Source organism: Dipodomys merriami, unplaced genomic scaffold, assembly GCF_024711535.1.
Source record: "Dipodomys merriami isolate MVZ:Mamm:240054 unplaced genomic scaffold, mDipMer1.0.p SCAF_173, whole genome shotgun sequence".
NCBI lineage: Eukaryota > Metazoa > Chordata > Mammalia > Rodentia > Heteromyidae > Dipodomys > Dipodomys merriami.
In genome coordinates, this window is record NW_027203082.1 from 712501 (window position 1) to 734393 (window position 21893).

At 35.6% G+C, this 21893-nt stretch overlaps 1 protein-coding gene across 15 annotated transcripts in view; it reads right to left on the reverse strand.

The window, feature by feature from the left end:
• Positions 1–21893, reverse strand: part of Pex5l (peroxisomal biogenesis factor 5 like) — a 249369-nt gene that overhangs the window by 170721 nt on the left and 56755 nt on the right. For 5 of the 15 annotated variants that reach the window (XM_070025856.1, XM_070025852.1, XM_070025849.1 and 2 more), the window contains one exon: positions 2956–3027. The exons of 2 other annotated variants lie outside the window; for them this stretch is intronic. In XM_070025856.1, the coding sequence (XP_069881957.1) occupies positions 2956–3027 (72 nt within the window). 8 more of the 15 variants (XM_070025846.1, XM_070025845.1, XM_070025853.1 and 5 more) reach the window with 5 other exon arrangements.

Here is a 21893-nt window from a genome sequence, read left to right on the forward strand (position 1 = left end):
AGAGATGGTCATAGGCACCTAGTACTTTAAGGCATTAACATTCATTTTCTGGGATATTTTATATGTATTACAAATAAAATTTGTCATTAAAATTTCAGAGGGTAGTACAACATTGCCTTCCAAAAATAAAATCTTATATATTTACAAAATTTACTTTTTGCATGTCAAAAATAACACAGAATGATCTTTTACTCCTTTGAATAAGTACAGCCAGGGAGAAACCAACCCCTTGTGTGCTACTTGTATTATTAATTTGCTTATATAAGCAAGACTATGGACTTTCTGTTAGAGTACACCTGACGGGTGAAACAGCATAGCTTGCACAGCTTTTGTACAGTGACAGTCTGAGTGATGGATTTAATGAGACTGGTTGACTTCTGCCATCACAGCACTCCAATCATTTTCTTTATCTCCTGTAGATTTTCCTTTGGTATCACTTAAAAAAATCTACTTATAAGTATATAAAGATCTACAAATAAATTTCTACCGTGTTTCTGAAAAGATACAGATTGAGCATAAAGATTCTTGACAAAGTCAGGCTTTAGATTTTTAATTTTAATTATACATGTCATATTCATAATTTCATCCTATATGGAAAGTGAAACAATAGTCTATTTCTGTAATAAAACAATAAACACAATAAAATAAAAAACAAAATAAAAACAATAAACACATAGATTTAACTTGTTAGCCTCTTAGGAATGTTTTCTTGTATAGTATTATAAGATTATAGTATTTTCTCCCATATTCTATTTCTATGCATCAACATTGCCATCATTTCAACCTAGGATTTGTTCACACCACAACCCCAAATAAGCTTCCTAAACAAGGAAGGACTACCCTTCCTGCCAACAACAAGCACCAAAGCCAGCTCATATTCATAATTATTCATCTTCTGAAGCATGTTTTGACATGAATGACTCCACAACATTGGACTACTGCCAAATGGTACCAACTTGTACAGCACCTTAAAAGGAGCAGGATAATCACAGAGGCAGAGGACTACTCCACGCCTATGGGATCCACCCTCATTTGACCCAATAATGAAGTACTATATTCTAAAGAAAAAGATAAGGTGGCTTTCTTTTTCCTTTAAGATTTCTTAGCAACTAATAAAGTGTGTTTAATAATAATATAAACTTTCTGAAAGTTACATGAAAACAAAGAACAGTAAAATCTCAATACACAATATTATCATTTCACAACACTAAAATTTAGTTAGAACACAAAGACAAACAAACACAAGCAGCATTGGGGAGGAAGACAGTAAAGAAGAAGAAAAATAGAAAGAATTTTCCTTCTACATAGTTAAAGGAGAAATATAAATAACTTTTCATTTTAATAGGGAAATGTATATGTATTTGTATTCTCAAAATATAATTAGTTGTATTTTACTAGTTTATTCACCAGGTAGGTCCTGCTTTTAGTTACAATCCTGATTTATAGGTGGGATCAGTGAGAAGTGTGAATTTCCTGTCACAGGTAAATAATCTGACATGGTTAAAATAATAGTTAATAGCTCAAGCAGAGCACTTGTGCTCTACCTCACTCATCTTATTAACTGGCCTGGCTATCTGGCACTAAGTAGAAAACTCCAAGGGCAACCCTTCCTACCCCCACCTGGCTTTACCAGGAGCAAAAAAATGATGAAAAAGTGAGAAAAGTCTAGAGGCCATTGGAGTGTAAGACCCCTTGAGGCCAGTATATTCTTTGGGGCTTTGTTTGGAATACCACTTCAATTGCCTCAATTGCCCTCAACAAACAGGTCTCTAAGTCAATTATTTCTGGCTTCTACCTTCTAGTTGCCATTTCCCTTTTTGTCAAAAACTAAACACAATGAGTTGAGCCAAGCCATGGTAGCTCACACCTTTAATCCTAACTACTCATGAGGTTGAGATCTGACAATCTTAGTTGGAAGCCAACCTGACAGACAAATCCTCTAGACTCTTATCTCCAATTTTCCATCAAGAAGCCAGAACTGGAAGTGTGGCTCAAGTGGTAGAGTACCAGGGAGTGAAAGCTCAAGAGCCTGAGGTCAAGCCCAGGTATTGGCAAGATAAAAACTTCTTTAATGCAATTGTTATACTACATGATTAAGAAATTGTACAAATTCTACTTGTCTTTATGTAAAATATTAGCTTTTTTCTAATGTCTTCATATCTCAGATCCCTTTGAGTTATCACTGTCTGTACATTTGATTTGACATTGCCCTATGATTCGGTATTACTTGTACATTAAATAGATGTGTAGTTATCTTGTCTCCTTGATAATTAACAAAGATGCTAATGGCCAATGCCAATTCAGTGTCATTGTTGGATACCTTCCACTATTCACTATGTCATTGTTTATGGTCTATTAAGCAATTTTCATCTCACCTTATGGGCCCATAAAGCATCCAAACTAGAGGTCTCTCAAATTAGGGCAGTGTTACAGACTATTAAATAGCTTCTTCTTTAGCTTTATAATTCATCTCTAAATTGACTTCAGACAATTTTAACAATTTAATTGGGTAAAATGTATGTTTAAATTTCTCAAGTTTTCAAAGCCTTTTATACTCCTGCTCTGAATCACGGTCACTGTTTTCTAAGACACACTAATGGTAATGCTTCAAAATTTTCAAAATACTACACTTTTTTGTTCTTATTTAAATGTGTTTTTTTTCAACCACATTATGCATTTGTCAAATGTAGCCTTTAATTTCCCCAGCATTCTCTAACCATGCTCTAACTTTATCTTTCATCATTCTTACCTACAGAAGCTATATATTACTCTCATGCAGAAGTCATCAGGGCAAAAGATCAGATAAAGAGGTTTAGCTGCCCTCAAAATCTACTGACCAATAGGGCTCAGTGAACTGGGCTAACACAGCTATCAGGGAAGCAATGAATACATAAAGAGTTTCTTGCCAAAAATCTACAGTGTAACAATAGAAAATGTATGTAAGTGTTCACTTACCTGCTTTTCATCAACAATTATTTCCAGGTCTTCATCACTGCTTAGTTTTCCATATCCTTGTTCTTTACTTTTCTTGTGAAAGAATAATTTTAAATGATCATTTAGTTTCTTTCCATTAACATCTTAATTCTTACTTAATATTTCTTAAACTTTACATAGCCTCTTTCACTAGTACAAGGCATCAATGTATTATTCTTTTATGTATAACAGCAAATACTCTTTAACTGCTGTCCCATAGTTATATTTACAACTTTCTGCTTAGTCTTTCTAATTTATGCTTTTTCTACTTTTCTCAATATTCATACGATTCTCTTTTATTCAGTAGTCCAGAAAAGATTCTTAAACACCTTGAGATACATAAGTAATTCCCTGAAGAGTCTTGGCACATTTCTTTTCATTATAGAAACTTCATTTAAAATTATAGTAGGCTTAATGCTTGAAATATAAAATGTTTTAATGACTTTTTTCCCGAAAAGGAGAAGTACTCTGCAACTCCAAAAACAAATCTTCAGATTTTTGATATTGTTTACAAATCAGATTACTATAAATATTAGAAAAAAACAAGTAATTTTTTAACAAAGTCAATTTCAAAATTTGGTAGTTATAAACAGTTGAAGAGTACAGACCATCTTTAAAAATTCACTTCATTCATTTTTCATTGTTATTTTTGTTCCCAATGACCATTCCTTTTCTATTTTCCCCACAGCAAAATCTGTAATTATAAGTTCCAAAGTTGAAAAGAAAGATTATGACAGTCATTTTATAATTGTTCTACAGGGGAACAGTAATATGTCTGAGTCTATCAGTTCTTCTTTATTCTTCCAATGCAACGACTGATGGGAATACTAGAAATGTCATATTACTTCTTTATACTAGCAACATATAGAAAATAAAAATCCCTACATAGTTAGCCATGGCCAGATTTCTTTTTATCCTTGCTTTAAATATTAATTGCATTAACTAGAATTAAGAAAATTTAAATATTTCCGGTAATTGAACTTGCTGCACCACAATATATTCCTCATCCCATTAGATCACCTTTCAGTGACCATGATATAAATCTTTACACTGGGACCATAGTTTTTCTTCATGTTTTTCCTTTATGACAGTTCAAACTGGATTTACTATCTATCCCCCGATATACACATATCTCCTATTTTTGTATTTTCATTATAATAAAGAATCTTCAAGTATTAAGATGCATAAAATCCAAGTTCTCATTCATACATTAATGAATATAGCCACTGAGAAGAGAACAGATGGCCACAGTATTTCTCCCTATTATTCTTGTCCTCCTTTCAGGTTCCATTTCAGGATTGATGGAAAGCAAAACAAACAAAGTTGTCTTCAGTCAAGCTGACTTCCTACCTATCACTTTGCTTCTGTACCCTTTTAGTCCACTGGTGGCCATAAGATATTGTCCAGAGACCTTCTAATGCAAAACATTTAGAAATGCCTTTCCAAAATTGATCTGTATACGTACCAAGTAGCTCATTTGCATGACCCGATTTCTGGACAAAAGGACATTAAGTAGAGATGGAATGTGAGCCCTTCCATCCATTTCACTGTCAGGCATCCCAGAATTCTTTGCACATGCGGCAGTGGCTTCATTGCCAGAACTTGCTGACCAGAGAACCACAGATCTTGCCCGGCAACAGTATTAATAATGTACAACAATAATTGAAGTATCCCTGAATCATTGTCTTGACTTTGTAAACATTGTGAAATGCTTTGGCTAGCACACACAGTCATTGAAATGAATGTTCTCTTTTTATCTATGCCCTCTTCTCTCTAACTGCTGTACCCATTTTAATTTTTTAAAACCCACCCATTACTTATTGTATAATATTTTAATTTAATCCCTTGCATATAGATTTAGCTGCTTATCATGAAAATTCTTAACTTTTCCTTTTTAACGCCCTGCCCCACACTTTCCTGACAATCACTGCTAATAGATATAATAATGTCAGCACTCACAGGACAGAACTCAAAATTGCAATTTCTGCCTGTTTTGAATTCTAACCCTCCAACTGAATCCCAATTCCCTCTCTGATTTATTAGCCAATTTTCCTGGAAAGTAGGGTTAGAGAAAGAGGGTATGTACCCACTATTCTAGAAACAAGTTGGCATTTTCAAAGAGTGGAAGGAAGCAATCCGAGCTCTGATTTTGTACTTAAGCTCTTAGTTTCCGTTTAAACAGCACACAGAACCACACAAAGCTAGCAGTCTTACAGTTTCACGCTAGAATTAAACAATATTTTCTAGTTTACCCCATCACCTCAGGGGCATTAATCCTTTTCTAAGCCACATAGCCACTCACTTACTGCTTATTTCTAGTGCGAGCATAGTCCTCTTTCAAGCACTCAGCCTCCCACTTTGACTGCTTAGATCAGCCAGCCCAAGCAGGTATCTTCGGCTCTCCTCCCTCCTCCCAGTCGGAAAGCCCTGTCTTCTATCTATGCACTTTGCCAAGCTCAAAAATGCAAGTCCATAGCTTCTGCGGGGCCTTGCATATTAGCCAAAGGACTGAACTAGAAGGAGGAAGAAAGCTAATCTCTCCACTGTCCAAGTGTGAGGGGGCAGGGCTTGTGTGGGAGGAGAAGCTGGAGGGTAATCACTTCCCGTGCTCCTCCCACCTTCCAGGCAAGACACTGGATCTGAGGATTTCAACTAAGGCAGGAAGGTTAGGCCTCTTTCTGCCCAGCCTTAGTATATTACCAGCTTATGACAGATGTTGTACACTGAATGCAGCTAAGGAACGAATTAGTGGGGAGGACATGAAGGTGGGAGAAATGAGGGAAGAAAGAAAGGAAATAGTCATGGTTTGCTGACAATGCCTTGTTCCTGTACAAAGCTTTTAGCTTAGGAGAGCTGCCTATTCTTAAACTCCAGGGTCTCCCATTTTTCCACACTATTCTGAATTCTTTCTAAGCTGCAAGAGAATTATCAAATTTTATTTTGTTGTTTTTGTTAGTGCTAATGACTTTTCAAATATTATTCTCTTGTAGTTTTCTTAAGAACATGGAGCCTACCTGGTAACCTTTGTTTTATACATACTTCCACTGTCTTCTTCCTACCTTCTCTTTCCTACCCCCTCCTTTCACTCTATCCTCCATTAAAGTGGAAAAGTGGACTTGTTCACTTGAATTATATAAATCATGGCATTTAGAAACAATACTGGAAAACAATATCATGGATACCTATATAGAAGGTGTTACAGTGGAAATTTCAGCAAGTTAACAACAAAAGAGCAATAGCAACCAGGCTCACGCCTGCTCTCAGGAGGCTGAGATCTGAGGATCGCCATTCAAAGCAAGCTAGGCAAGAAAGTCTGTGAGACTCTTATCTCCAATAAATCCACTCTAAAACCATTAGTGGCAATGTGGCTCAAGTGGTATAGCGCTAGCCTTGAGCTGAAGAGCTGAGGGACAGTGCCCAGGCCCAGAATTCAAGCCCTATGACCTACCAAAAAAAAAAAAAAAAAAAGCAACAGCAAAAGTTGATGGGAAGTGCCACACTCATTTCAGAATGTGAGTTTATTATTAAAAGTTAGCATTTCAGTTGAAAGATACTAGCTGTATATGGACTGAATTGAAAGGAGTCTACATCCTTATTAGGAATTCATAAATATATGAAATTTCAAAAGGGAAAAGAATACTTGATTTAGGTTAATCAAATAAATTATCTCCAATTACATATGTCAAAATAAATGTAAATATTTCACATAAACACTTCAAACCTGTTTATTATGTATTCGCTATGACACTGCATGATATTCATAGTAGATATAATTATTGAAGCAAATGTCACACAATGCAGAATATACAATAGAGCTGCAAATATCACATGCAGAGTATATAGTATGGTGCAAGGAGAAAATACCTTGCAATTTTCTTTTAGTAGTCAGCTTCATAGTTGTTAAGATTCAGTTCCTATCCTTTTATTTACATGTCTTTATTACCTTATGAATCACCTATGCCTGAAAAATTGCTTAGGTTTTTCTTTCCCTAGAAAGTGATTTTTTTCCTATCTGTTCTTTCCTAAAGACTTTAATCTATTCTTTTCTCATCACTGTTAAATTCAAAAGAATGATTTATATACAATAGCAACCATTCTCTACTTTCTTTTCTGTTTTAAAGCAATCACAATCAGGTTATGTTATCATATTTACTAGCATTCCTTCCTTAGAACAACTGAAATAGAATATCAACAAAAAAGAGGAGGATTGGAAAAGAAGATAATTTGCTGGCAAGGCACTTGCTGAGTTTGGGGTATCTTTGGAAAGTTCCTCCAAGTGGAAATATCTAGATAACAGTTTAGATATGTGGGTCCATATCTAAGATGAGAGGACAACCCATTTGTACTGTGTACTGTTGTACTGAGATGGAAGAGGTGAGGAATAAAGCCAGAAGCTTGGGGAATGGTTATATTTTAAAAATTGGCAAAAGAGAAGAACTAGGGAAAGCAATGAGGAAGAAGAGTGGTATAGGAGGAGAGCCAATAGAGTGAGTAGTCAGACTTTTCGACAGTGTCAGATGCTAATGAGAAGTTCACTAATGATATGAACTGAAAGCTATTCTTGAATTTGATAATGGGAAGTCACCAATGAGTAAGATGTGAAGAAGTGAAGATGAAGGCCCGGTTAAATTGCTGAATACATTGGTAATAGGGAGTGACCATAGCAAGACTCATCTTCTCTTTGGAAAGATGAAGAAAAATAGAAAGAGGGAGGAAGAAAGCCCATTGCAAGACAAAGGGTATGGGGAAAGATTACTGGAGAAGTTTTCATTTTTTTTCCCTTTCTCTTTTTGTAAAGGTCATGAACATATTTACAGTTCAAGAAGGAGCAAATTTATTTTCAAAAAGTTGAAAATATAGATAACAGAGAATAAATGAAGATAATTCCTAAAGCATGAAAGTAAGTCCAAAGATCCTTTGGATAAAGACTTTTTCTTTTGTGAAGTCTTTTGGCATGAAAAGAAAAGAAAACATGATTGCTTAAGAGTGCTGTAAACCTCCTAGCTACAGCAATAAGACAAGATGCAGACATAAAGGGGATCCAAATAGGGAAAGAAGAAATAAAACTCTCCCTCTTTGCAGATGACATGATCTTGTATTTAAAGAATCCCATAGACTCCACTCCCAAATTACTCAAGCTGATTCAAAACTTTGGCAAAGTAGCAGGTTATAAAATTAACCCCCAAAAATCAATGGCTTTTCTATATGCCAACAATGAGAAAAGTGTGGCTGAAATTAGGAAAGCAACTCCATTTGTAATAGCCCCACAAAAAATAAAATACCTAGGAATTAACTTAACCAAAGAAGTGAAAGACCTCTATGATGAAAACTTTAAAATCTTGAAAAAGGAAATCAACACAGAACTTAAAAAATGGCAAAACCTCCCATGCTCCTGGATTGGCAAGATTAACATCGTGAAAATGGCAATACTTCCCAAGGCTATCTACAAATTCAACGCGATACCTATCAAAATTCCACCCTCATTCTTCAAGGAAATAGAGGAGGCAATCCAAAAATTCATATGGAACAATAAAAGACCCTGAATAGCAAAAACGCTCCTCAACGGAAAGAACACTGCTGGAGGAATATCAATACCAAATTTCAAACTCTACTATAAAGCCATAGTAATCAAAACAGCTTGGTATTGGCATAAGAACAGACCTCAGGACCAATGGAATAGAATTGAAAACCCAGAAATGAACCTACAGACCTATAGCCATCTAATCTTCGATAAGGAAGCTAAAACAATAGAATGGAAGAAAGACAGCCTCTTCAGTAAATGGTGCTGGCAAAATTGGTTAACTACATGTAGAAAACTAAAGCTAGATCCTTATATATCACCCTGCACCAGAATCAACTCCAAATGGATCAAAGACCTTGAACTCAAAGCAGACACTCTGAAAACATTACAGGATGGAATAGGAGAAACCCTAGGTCTCCTTGGCTCAGGCCGAAATTTTCTGAATAGAGACCCGGAAGCACAACAAATCAAAGAAAGGTTGGACAAATGGGATTGCATAAGATTGCAGAGCTTCTGCAGGGCAAATGACATAGCTGGCAAGATCAATAGAAAGCCCACCGATTGGGAGAAGATCTTTACTAGCCATACAACGGACAAGGGTCTCATATCTAAAATATACTTGGAACTCAAAAAATTAAACCACCCAACAACAAATCCTCAAAGAAACAACTGCCCAATAAATAAGTGGGCGAAAAACTTAAAGAGAATCTTCTCTGAAGAAGAAAGAAGGATGGCCAATAGACACATGAAGAAATGTTCAACATCCCTAGCCATAAAAGAAATGCAAATCAAAACAACATTGAGATATCACCTCACTCTAGTTAGAACAGCAAAAATCAAGAACTCTAACAACAACAGATGCTGGAGGGGATGTGGACAGAAAGGAACCTTACTTCATTGTTGGTGGGAATGTAAACTTGTTCAACCACTTTGGAAAGCAGTATGGAGGTTCCTCAAAAGACTTCACATAGATCTCCCCTATGACCCAGCAATCCCACTTTTGGGCATTTACCCAAATGTTTACAAACAAGACCACACTAAAGCTACCAGCACAACTATGTTTATTGCAGCATTATTTACCATAGCTAAGACATGGAACCAACCCAGATGCCCCTCAGTAGATGAATGGATCAAGAAAATGTGGTATATATACACAATGGAATTCTATGCCTCCATCAGAAAGAATGACATTTCCCCATTTGTTAGGAAATGGAAAGGTTTGGAAAAAATTATATTAAGTGAAGTAAGCCAGGCCCAAAGAAGCATAGGTCCCATGGTTTCCCTTATTTGCAATATATAGTATAGGTATGAGTCAAGCGGAAAAGGTCAGATAATGTGATGTTAGGAAAATGAACCCTTAAATATGTATTTTAATGTTTTCGTTTCTTTCATGCATGTGTTTCTAATGCATTTATAAGATTATTTCTTTGTTGCTTTGTATGTCCCTCCCCCACAGTGTAACCCCTGCTTTCACTATATTTGATGTCAGTATAACATGTGGAGGAGATGGGGACAAACAAGTCGTTTAAGGATTCAGGTGGACCTGTTGCAACAATGAGAAGCACAAAATGTCATGTCAAAACCAGCTTTACAATGTCGGTGTGTGGGGGGGGAGGGGGGTATAATTGGGTGGGGGGAGGGGGGTAAAATTGGGTGGGGGGAGGGGGGAGGCGGGGAAGGGAAGTGAAGGGTAAACAAAGGAGGAGGCTGCAATGCTTGGTAAGAAATGTATGCATTATCCTGCCCATGTAATTGTAGCCCCTCTGTACAGTATGTTCTCAAATAAAATAAAATACAATTAAAAAAAAATAACCAGCAAAGAAAATTAAAAAAAAAAAAAGAGTGCTGTAAACCTGCCATGGGGAAAGCTTGTTTGAGGACTACTTTGCAGAGAAAAGACTGGGTCAGAATGTTACCCTTCCTTTATTGAGGTTCTGGGAACAAAGTTTTGTGGGGTACTTTCTTAATGTAGCCATCCATACTGCAATTATTACTTATGTCCCTCAGGGAAAGCCTGTTAGGATGGTGGAGAGTGAATCCTTTGTTTATTGCATTTAATATGCCTCTTTCCTCTGGATTCTCCTTTATTATGTTAAACTTCTCAGCTCTGACAACATTTTGGTCTGCATTCCATATTTTTAAAAAGATCCATAGGTCCGCATAGCCACGGTCTCAGCTGTAGGAGCCAAGCAAACATTGAAAAAGTAAGCAGGAAATAGAGGGCAGTTTTCTCCAAAATGAAAAGCTTGCCTTATGGAACATAAACCTGGACCAAACTATTGAATAGCACTTTAAAAATAATTGTCAACTCTCTGATTTTTCTGATGTACAAGGGAAAGCAGCTTTCTTCAGGGAAGATGTACCCAAACCTTGCCCAAATGTTATGGTAAAACAGAGAAGCAGAGGGCTCACTGTTTAGTTTTGGCTCCACAGGGCAAACAAATGTGTATTATTAGGTGAGAGGAAAACACAACAAGTGTGTTGTAACATTTAAATGTCACAACATTTAAAGTCATATTCATTTTATATCATGTTCATAAGCCCATGAATTGAGTCATTTTTCTCTTTTAAGGCGAACTTTACTTTCTTACTAGTTGGGTAGCAAAATGGCAGTAATATACAATTTTTACCATAACTTGGCAACCCCTCCTCTATGTTGGCTTTCTATCTTTACAGTGGCTTTTGATCTATAAGATACTGTATATCCTAATGAGCTTATGAAAGCTCTTAAAATATTTTTATTTTCTAACTTTTCCAAACAAAAAGAATTCTCTAATTGTCTATTGAGACCACTCAATCTCATTTCACTGTATACATTCAATTTTAATCATTTACCTTCATTCTTTATCTTTGTAGTACTTTATAATGAAAAGTTTTAAACGGCAAAGTTAAGTTTTCAGTGAGCTCTTCTACACTTGCTACTTAAATTATACTGACCTTTTATTATTCTTGCTTTTTTTTGTATGTATGTCTGTGCATTATGACCTGTTTTTGAAGTTTAGTAAATACTATCACATTTCTACAATTCTTGCCTGTGAGGTTTTAACTTATTTAATTTTCTTTTAAAACTCCAAAAAGCAAAAACATTGTTTCAATAACCTTCCAATCTAAGTGTAATAAATGTGCAAGATTTCTTCCTCTATAGTAAATCATTTCTTTTATCTGAAAAGCAAACCAGTCAACTTCATTTCTAGCATGAAGTGCCAATACTAGGTCTTATCACTAGGATTAGTGAAGGCAATATGATCAAAGGACTGAGGTTTTTGTAGTTATCTATCAAAAGCTAGCGATCAAACAACTCAAATGTTTGAGATAAATCCATGGTGTGATAGGCAGTTCAAGTTGATATTAATTACCATGACCTCAATTTTATATCCTTTGATCATCAGTGCCTTTTTCACATATGAAAAAGAGCAAACAACTTCATTATATCCTGGGCTACAGAGAAAACATTTACCTATGGTACACAGGACAGAAGTAGCAAGTCTCAGAACACAGCTAGTGGCTTCCCAGAAGGGTCATGTTTGCTTTCAAGAATAGCACGGGGTAATATATGGAGACAAAGGAGGCAGAAAACAAAATTTAAACTTCAAATTTCAATTATGTCACATTCATCAATATGCTACATTACTTTGGGGAAAACAAGTAATCTCTTTCTTCTCTCCATTTGAAAACAAATGAAACCACAATGTAAGAAAGGACTAAACAAGAAACCAGTAGTTTTTATAGAAAATCCTAAGTCTGATTTTCTTTCATCTGGATAGGTTCTTTTGCCTACAACATTTTTTTCCCATTTGCTCTAAAGTTGGCTTTACCAGAAGCTGTGAATGCGGTAGTATGACATGTAATGCATGATATATAAAAAAGTATTTTCTGCCTGCTGAAGACACTACTGGCAGAAAAATTAATCTCTTGATGGTATGTAGTTTTGGTGCTATTTCCCAGGCAAGATGAAACTAACAAGCACTTTCATTTGGTGATTGTGGCTTCGTGCCTGTATAAACAGGGCTAGTCTGTCCACATAACAGGACTGGAATAGTTGGTATGAGATGGTAAGGAATTTGAGAGAATAAACCTAGTAGTTTAGATTCTCAAACAGTTAGCAAATGCCACTATCACATAAAAATACAGGGTTACACCTACCCCATCCTGGCAATTAAGAATAGTGTAAAATGCATGTTCTATATCTGCAGTATGATAAAAATATTAATTTATTTAAAATTAAAATTCCTTGCTTGATATTCTGCTCCAACATTACTCTTAACATTGTTTCCTATGCTTATCAAAGTTGGCCCTGTTTGGTGGGGATGAAATCTTGTCACCCGGAAAACTAGCTGCTTCAATAGCATTGTAAATTTCAACCATATTAGTTCTGTAATATTACTCTATCTTCCTTTCTTCTTTAAGCCAGCATACTTTGGACATATTGACATATGCCTCAGAAAAAAAGTTGTCTAGGAAACTTAGTTTCTAATTAGAGTCAATGCAACCCACAGTTTGCACTTTAGTAAAAAATGCATTGCAGAAAATGATTTACCTTTATGCTAACATCTGTGTGACTGATGGACTTATAATCAGCATTTATGTTATAACTCTAATGACCTTGAGAGATGGTGATGATGATGTTACATTTGTGTGTGTGTGTGTGTGTGTGTGTGTGTGTGTGTGTGTGTGTGTGTGTGTGTGTGTGTGTGTTGGGTTTGAGCTTGAACTCAGGGCCTCAAAACTGTCCCTGAGCTTTTCTGCTCAAAGCTAGTGCTATACCACTTGAGCCACTGCTCCACTTCTGGCTTTTTAGTCATTAATTAGAAATAAGATCTCATAGACTTTCCTGCTTGGGCTGACTTTGAACTATGATCCTCATATCTCAGTCTTCTGAGTAGCTACGATTATAGGCATGAGCCACTGGTGCCTGTGATGATGGTTACGATTATAATTATTGAAATTTCTTGTGGCTCTCCATGTAACTAGGACAGCTTAGAAGTTTTTTCTGTTCCTGAAACCCATTATAATTACCACAGAGTCCTCTCTGCTGACCTTTATAAACCAATCACAGGCATTCCTGCTCAACACAATTTTCACCATCTTTACATAACCTTATGGCTTCTTGTTTCAAATCTATGGTAACAATGAGGTGGAGAAGATATGATGGTTCCTAATGGGTAGACTTGTGTATCTTTATAAATAAGGGCAACTGGAAATTATTCATTGAAAGAAAATTTCCAAGAAACAGGTTATAAAGTGAAAGAAGGATCTGGAGTCAGAGACTGTCTATACACTGAGCATGTGCTAATCAGCTAACACACTGAAACAACACAAGTTGGTCAGTGGAAACCTGACCAAATTCAGATCATATTTTCAAATAAACATTAATACATTGATATAGAAAATATTACTACGAGGGATGGAAAATATGATGAATTATACTGAAAGGTAATATTTAAACAATTTATGTAAATAATTGGCATCAACCATTTGAGCTCAAATATTCTGAGTCCTCGGCTCATGAGAAAGGTGATCCAATGTCTAGAAAATGTATATTTGAGCAATAAAGGTAAGATTAATTTAAGAAGGTACAAGAAAAAATGCATCAGAATGACAGACATTCAAGTATCTGATGAATTTGTTTTGGCAGTTGCATTACTGTGGAGCAAAAGTCATTTCATGTTCATTCTTTAACCAAAGATGGTTAATTTAGTCAATATGGTTAAGAATTACTATCACAAATAATAACCAAGGATGGATTATCTGTGATACTTTGAGCAAATAAGATATCTACTCCTGGAATAAAAGAGACTAATGCATTTAAATATGTAACCGTGTTTTGGTATTTTGTTAATTATTATATGAAAGTCTGTACAACTTAATTGGCTGCATAAGAATTCATCTGGAGCTGGGCACTGGTTGCTCACATCTGTAACCTTAGCTATTCAGAAGACGGAGATATGAAGAGTGTGGTTTGAAGTCAGCATGGGCAGAAAAGTCTCCATGAGACTTGTATCTCCAATTAACTACCAAAAAACCCCAAAACAAAAAACAAAAACAAAACCCAAGCTAGAAGTGGAGCTGTGGCTCTAGTGGTGAGTGCTCACCTTGAGCACAAAATTTCTGGGACAGTCTTGGGATTCAAACCCCAGTACCAGTACTGGCACACACACATACACACAATCATTTTTTAAAATGAAGAAGCCTTACTTTATTTGTGTTCAGATATGGGGGATACGATGAGCTACTTGAGCTTATTTTCTTCTTGGCATGTTCATTTTATTCATATGCCTTGTATTTTTATAGCTTATGATAAAATGTATTTTTAACTTTAATTTTTAAGAATAATAGGCAAGTATCTAACACCAAGCTATACTACTAATCCCTAAAATTTTCATTTTTAATGCATTCTATAGATTTTAAAATATGGATTTTTTTAAATAAAAAGAGAGATGCTATGTTTAAGGTGACAGTGATGCTTATTTTCCTATATTTTGGTCTATTTTTCACCTCTATTATTTTTCTTGATGTTAGTGATGAATGTCTCTCATTCATTCCATAAATACTTTTGATCATCCACTGTGCATATATTCACTTTTTTTGGAAAGCAGAAGGATTGGATGCCTCTTGTCCAAAGAAAATTTGGTGGCAAATGTGGTAGAAAGGTAATTAAATGAGCACTCCAAAAGTGTTGAGGAGTAAAGGTGTGAAGGAGGTAGCAGGACCACTGAGGGTCAAAGTTAGAGAATGTCTTGTTGAGGAAACACTGGGATATGAATGACAAACTGAACCTCTGCAGGTGGATGGGTGCTGCTTTGTGTGTAATTTGTGGGTAGACACATAGAAAAGGGACAATTCAAAGGAAGGAGTTTGTGGGGCCTTCTAGAATCTGAGAGGAGGCTGTGTAGCTGTGGGGAGTGATGCCAAATGAGGCCAGAGAGGAAGACAATCCTGAAATTACATTAAAGACTTTGTTCTTGATATTAAGAGAAAGAATGAATGATGTTATCAGATGAGTGCTTTAAGAAATCTACTCTGGAATCTCAATGTTGTTTTGATTCACATTTCTTTTATGGCTAGAGAGGTTGGGCATTTCTTCATGTGTCTATTGGCCATTCTTATTTCCTCTTCAGAGAAGTTTCTCTTTAAGTCTTTAGCCCAACTTATTTATTGGGCAGTTGTTTCTTTGAGGATTTGTTGTCGGAGGGAGTGGAACTTTGTTCAACCAGTTTGGCCTCAAAAGACTCTACATAGAGCTCCTCTATGACCCAGCAATACCACTTTTGGGCATTTATCCAAATGATCACAAACAAGGCCATACTAAGGCTACCAGCACAAGTATGTTTATTGCAGCATTATTTACCATAGCTAAGATATGGAACCAACCCAGATGTCCCTCAGTAGGTGAATGGATCAAGAAAATGTGGTATATATACACAATGGAATTCTATGCCTCCATCAGAAAGAATGATATTGCCCCATTTGTTAGGAAATGGAAAGACTTGGAAAAAAATTATATTAAGTGAAGTAAGCCAGGCCCAAAGAAACATAGGTCCCATGGTTTCCCTTATTTGCAATAACTAGTACATTTGTAAGAGAAACAGAAAAGCTCAAAAGCTATGTACATATGACCATATAAGATGATATTAAGCGAAATGAACCCCAAGATAGGGACACAAATAGTTTTTTTCTTTCTTGCTATTGTTTCTAACATGTTTATAATGTACCATGTGATTTTGTTTTTGCTTTGTATGTTCCTTCCCCATGGTATAATCTCTATTTTCACTGTATTTGATGTTGGTGCCCTGCATCTTGTACATACACTTCTCTAGTTTGGGGAGAGGAAGGGAAAAAACAAAATACTTACATAAGGATACAGTCTGACCCATTGTAACAATGAGATATACAAAACACTATGTTGAAAATGAACTTTACGGGCTGGGAAGGTGGCTCAGTGGTAGAGTGCTCACCTTGCATGCATGAGGCTCTGGGTTCAATTCCTCAGCACCACATAAACAGAAAAAGCTGGAAGTGGTGCTGTGGCTCAAGTGGTAGAGCACCAGCCTTGAGCTGAAGAGCTGAGGGACAGCACCCAGGCACAGAGTTCAAGCCCCACGACTGACAAAAAAAAAAGAAAAAAAGAAAATGAACTTTACAACTTCGGTGGGGGCAGGGGGTGGGGAGGTGGGAGGTGGGATGGGGTGAGGGGATGGAGAAGTTGTGGAGGTAAGGGAGGGAAGGGATGGTGGGGGGAAAACAGGAGGAGGCAACAATGCTCAATAGGAAATGTACTCATTACCTTGCTCATGTAACTGTAACCCCTCTGTACAGCCTTTTTACAATAAAAAAGTACAAAAATAAAAAATAAGTCTACTCTGGCTAAGGGAGGAAAGTAGACTGAATGAAGAAGGTTAGAGGCAAGAAGAGAATCTGGAAGCTACTGAAGTGGTCATTGCCTGATAGTTAGAAGCCTGCTAAGACACAAGCTAACAGTTCACTACACATACTTATAAATTGATGCTCTTAATTTGTCACCGTGTGAATCATAAAATTACTTTTTATTTCTGGATATTATAAAACTTTGTATTTTCTGCTGTCAGAAATTAAAATTGCAACAAATAGGCCTATATTAAACATATCCAAGGTACTAACAACTTAGAGATAGGTAAATTATTTCAGAAAAAATAAAACAACTTGAAAGAGGAAATATTGACAGAAAAACATTTTGTACTTAGTGAAGGATACATATTTTTTCCTTCTGTTATAGGCAATACTTAAACTTTTCTTGTTTTTCACTATTTGACAAAACAAAGTAAGTCTGTTTAAAGAATACAATGAGAAATTGTTCAATGTTGTATAGTATCTAAAAGGATTTATTGTGTGAGGTTTGCTTTTTTGGATATCAATAACAGGAATGTTTCATGCAAATCTAAGAACTGCTCAGGGAGTAGCAAATACTAAAAAGAAATAAAGAAGTACATTATTTACTCAGTATAATCAAACTGAATATGTTTTTAAGGGAACTGAAATGTCATATTTACAACATTTTCCAACAACAACAAACTGCTTCCATTATATTTCTCTTGTTTTTAACTTGTCATAAGATAAAACTTTGAAATAGGAAAATGGGAGATGCTTGTGTAGGGCAAAGTGGAGATCCCACCACGGATGACATTCATCCTCTCACTCAGAAAGTTTCCTTGCTTCTGGAAAGACATTTTAAATAATATTCAAAATAATTACATGGTACAGGCAAATACTGAAGGATCCCTGACAACATGTAAGCATAGCTCAAAGCTATGATAAGTCAGAGCCCCACACTGAGCACGCATGATAATTGTTATCATCTCCTATCATATCTCTCATCTTGGCATTTTCTTTTTTGTTCTTCTTTGACACCCAATCTCAGATCTCAGATGTTTCCCTTAAGGAGACTGACACATAATTTGATGAGATAATGAAAAAAAATTCTTAAACAATACAGAACAGGGAAATTTCAGTGATGAGGAGGATGAAGTTCATAGTAACTTGAGAGCATTATAAGACTCTTCTTGAAATCTCTGACTAAAACTCTAAAGGTAATAATGGATGGATAATGTGGTTTGGGAGACAGAAGAATGACTGGTTCTCAATCATGATAAGTGCATCTTTGGAAGTTAGAACAGGCCAGGACCAAAAAAGAGGCTTTTCAATACTCCTGACCTCTTGAAAAATGTGTCCAGCGTAGGCAAGAGTGGTGCTTTTAAAGAGAGCTGAAGCAAAGTTTTAATAAGAACAACTAAGGTACCATGCCCCAAATAGAAAAAGTGTTTTTTTAATGTCTTACATGTTTTATTGTTATTATTGAGTGGTTGTACAAAGAGATTACAATTCCAAAAGTTGTGTTATGAGAACAATGCTTCTTGGTCATTTCCACCCCTTCCTTTTTTTCCTTTGAATTTTCCCATTCCAGGCTTTACCCACAAGTTACATAGTTCATTTTGTACCTAGTATACACTTGCTCACCTCCTTCCTTCCATTTGTCTTCCATTTTGAAGCAGTTTTGGAAAAGGACTATACTTAATGCTCCCAAGACAAGAAGATATATCACATTGATGTCTGCCTTATATAAACACCATTATGTTTCGTTACATGTCAGAAGTTCTGTAAATAAGCCATTCTTTCTCATAATAAGCCATTCTTTCTCATAATAAGCATGTATTCACTGGAAAAATAAACATAAACACATATAATAGATATCATCAATTTTTATATACTGTGCTTGAAATAGTGTATTTTATAGACTATAGTATATTTTCTATAACCTAACTATGTAAGTATCAATTATTTACATGTAACCATACTTTGGTGCGGGAGGAGGGGGGTGTAACGGGGAGGATTGGGTGGGGGGGGTGGGGGGAGGATGGGAAGGGGAAACAAAGGAGGAGGCTACAATGCTTGATAAGAAATGTACTCATTATCTTGCCCATGTAATTGTAACCCCTCTGTACAGTATTTTCACAATAAAAAATAAAAATAAAAATATATAATACAAAATCTATAACTAATACATATCAAGATATATTGATTAAACCACTTTGTTAAATGGTTCCTCCTTTGAACAACCACTCAGAGCTAATTAAAAAATTTTGAAAAGTAACATTTAATATACTTACATTTCCACATTGCATACAATTTTATATGTATACTGTACAATATACATTATATATTATTGAAAAAGTTTTTTGAAAATGATAAAAGTAGCAACTTTTCCTTAAAAGAAACACTAATATTTTTTAAGTACAGAAGTGTCACTATCACATTGTAGGTGGTGTGGGATTTATTTCTTGCCTTGCCTCCCTTCCCCTACCCTTCCCTTCACTTCCCCTCTCCTTCCCTCCCTCCCTCCCTCCCTCCCTCCCTTCCTTCCTTCCTTTCTTGCTTTTTTCTTTCCATTTTTTCCCTTCCTTCCTTCCTTTCTTTGACAGCATCTCCCTATAGAGCCCAATTTAGCCTCCAATTCAAGATCCTTCTGACTGCTTCCAAAGTGTTAGGAATATACATACTTACTGTTAGGAATATACATACTTACTTATGCCTATTTACACTCACCATGTTTAATGGATTTTTAAAAATTGGTTATGGGGCTTGAACTCTGGACCTGAGCACTGTCCCTCAGCTCTTCAGCTCAAGAAGAGCACTCTACCACTTGAGCCACAGCGCACTTCCAGCTTTCCCGTGTTTAATTGGAGATAAGAGTCTCAATGGACTTTCCTGCCTGGGCCAGCTTTGAAATTTGATCCTCAGATCTCAGCCTCCTGAGTAGCTAAGATTACAGGCATGAGCCACAGGCACCCAGCTAATGACATTATTTGTATCATAACAAGGTGGAAAGTATTATTCCCATTATTCTGAAACATTTTATTTCTTGATACCATTACAAAAAATGTTGGATGTAGTTTCCTTCAAATAATGATGTTTATGCACAAACATATAACATATCTATATACAAACTAAGGGTATATAAGCATAATTTAATATACATGCATATGTATTTTATGATATAAATATGATGATAATAAATACTTTTTACCCAACAATATTTAAACAAATGATATTCACAAAAGTGAATATCATTTGTTTAAATAGAATCCATATCTACTTTACACATCTAAATTCATTGGCAACCAAGAAAACTTAAGAAATCTTAAAAATCAACAGAATAAGAAATTCACTTAAAACTTTAGGAGATAATTATATCACATGAGTATTGTACACAGAGGTCAGGTGGTTCTTAGGAATTTTTTAGGTGTTGGTAAATTTAAAACTATTTTATTAAAACTATAACTAAGATGTTATTTGCTCTCTTCAATGTGTTGACATTTGCAACACTGGTGTAAAAGCAATGTGTCAAACTGTTGGCATGTTGGTACAAACAGAGAATTAGGTTTGGGAAATGAAATAGCCACTTAAAACATATATAAATACTTTTTTACATCAAAGGATGAAAGACATATAAGTATCAACCCTAAAACTTGGGAATCTGGCATCTCCTCCCTCCCCTCCCTTTGAAAATAAATTAAAAAGTAATTAATTTTGAAGCCCAAATTAAAGATTCAATTAGAATTAAGGTTTTGACATTTTGGGGCCTGCCACTTTGCACTTGATAGCTCTAATAATTACAGGGTTTTTTTTAATGACACAAGTTCTGGTATTAATGAAGTAGTCTTTTAAAACTTTGGTTACTATTATCTTTAAGTCATTGCAGTAAGGAGTTGCCATTTAAGAAGGCAGTTTATAAATACAATATATCTTGAAGAATGTCACTGTTTTCAACATTCTCACTCATCCCTCTCCTTTTCACCCCTCCCCTCACTATTTTTAATTTTGTAGGATATACCTAGTCTATATTGTACAGTGAAGTACATTCACATTGGAAAGCCTGAAGTCAACAGGAGTCAACAGGAGTCAACAACCGATGATTTAGTGAACCAGTATTTTCTAAATGATCAATTTGTAGCCTGTTACCAAAAACATGCATTTGATAAATATCCATTCAAAGTGCAATGAAAAACAATGGATTCTAACATAAAAAAGAATTTGATTCATTGATATGGCTTCATATTTTAAATTACCACTTGATAGGGTTAGATACAGTATCAGAGAATATTCATAATTATGTGCAAAGGCAAAATACTCTCCTTTCTCATCTAATAAGTAAATTTTTTTCTTTTTTTCTTTCTTTCCAATACTAATATTTGAACGCAATGCTTCATACTTCTTCACCTTGCTAGGCAGGTGTTGTACCACAGACACATAGCTCCAGCTATTTTTAATTTTTGATTATATTTTTTGCTGTGTTGTTAATTTTGAGTTACAGTCTGCCTTTCTGCCCAGGTATGCTCCTGGAATGTAATACTCCTATATTTTGCTTCCCTCCATAACTTTGGTGATATGGAAGGAAGCTGGACTTCCCACCATACTCAGCTTCCTTCACTGAGATGGAGTTCTCTGGACTTTTCTGGCTAGGCTAGTCTGAAACAAAAATTCTAGATCTTAGCCTCCCAAGTAGCTATGATTACAGTTGTGGGACACTAATACTAGACATTAGTTTCATTTTCTAATACAGTAATTGCCAATGGATGTAATCCATATAAAAAAAGATCTCCTCAACAACTTCAATATATTTAAGTGTGTGCTAGAGCACTGAACCTTTGGTGCATTAGAAAAATGCAAACTTTGTCTGAAATGGTAGAAAAATTACTTTTGAGTTTTACCATTCTTTCCCCCTTTTTCTATTTTTTGTGCCAGTACTGGGGTTTGAACTCTGAGCCTTTGGATTCTTACTTAACTTTGTTTCTCAAGACTAGTGCTCTACCACTTGAGCCACATCTCTATTTCTGGCTTTTTGCTGATTAGTTGGATATAAGAATCT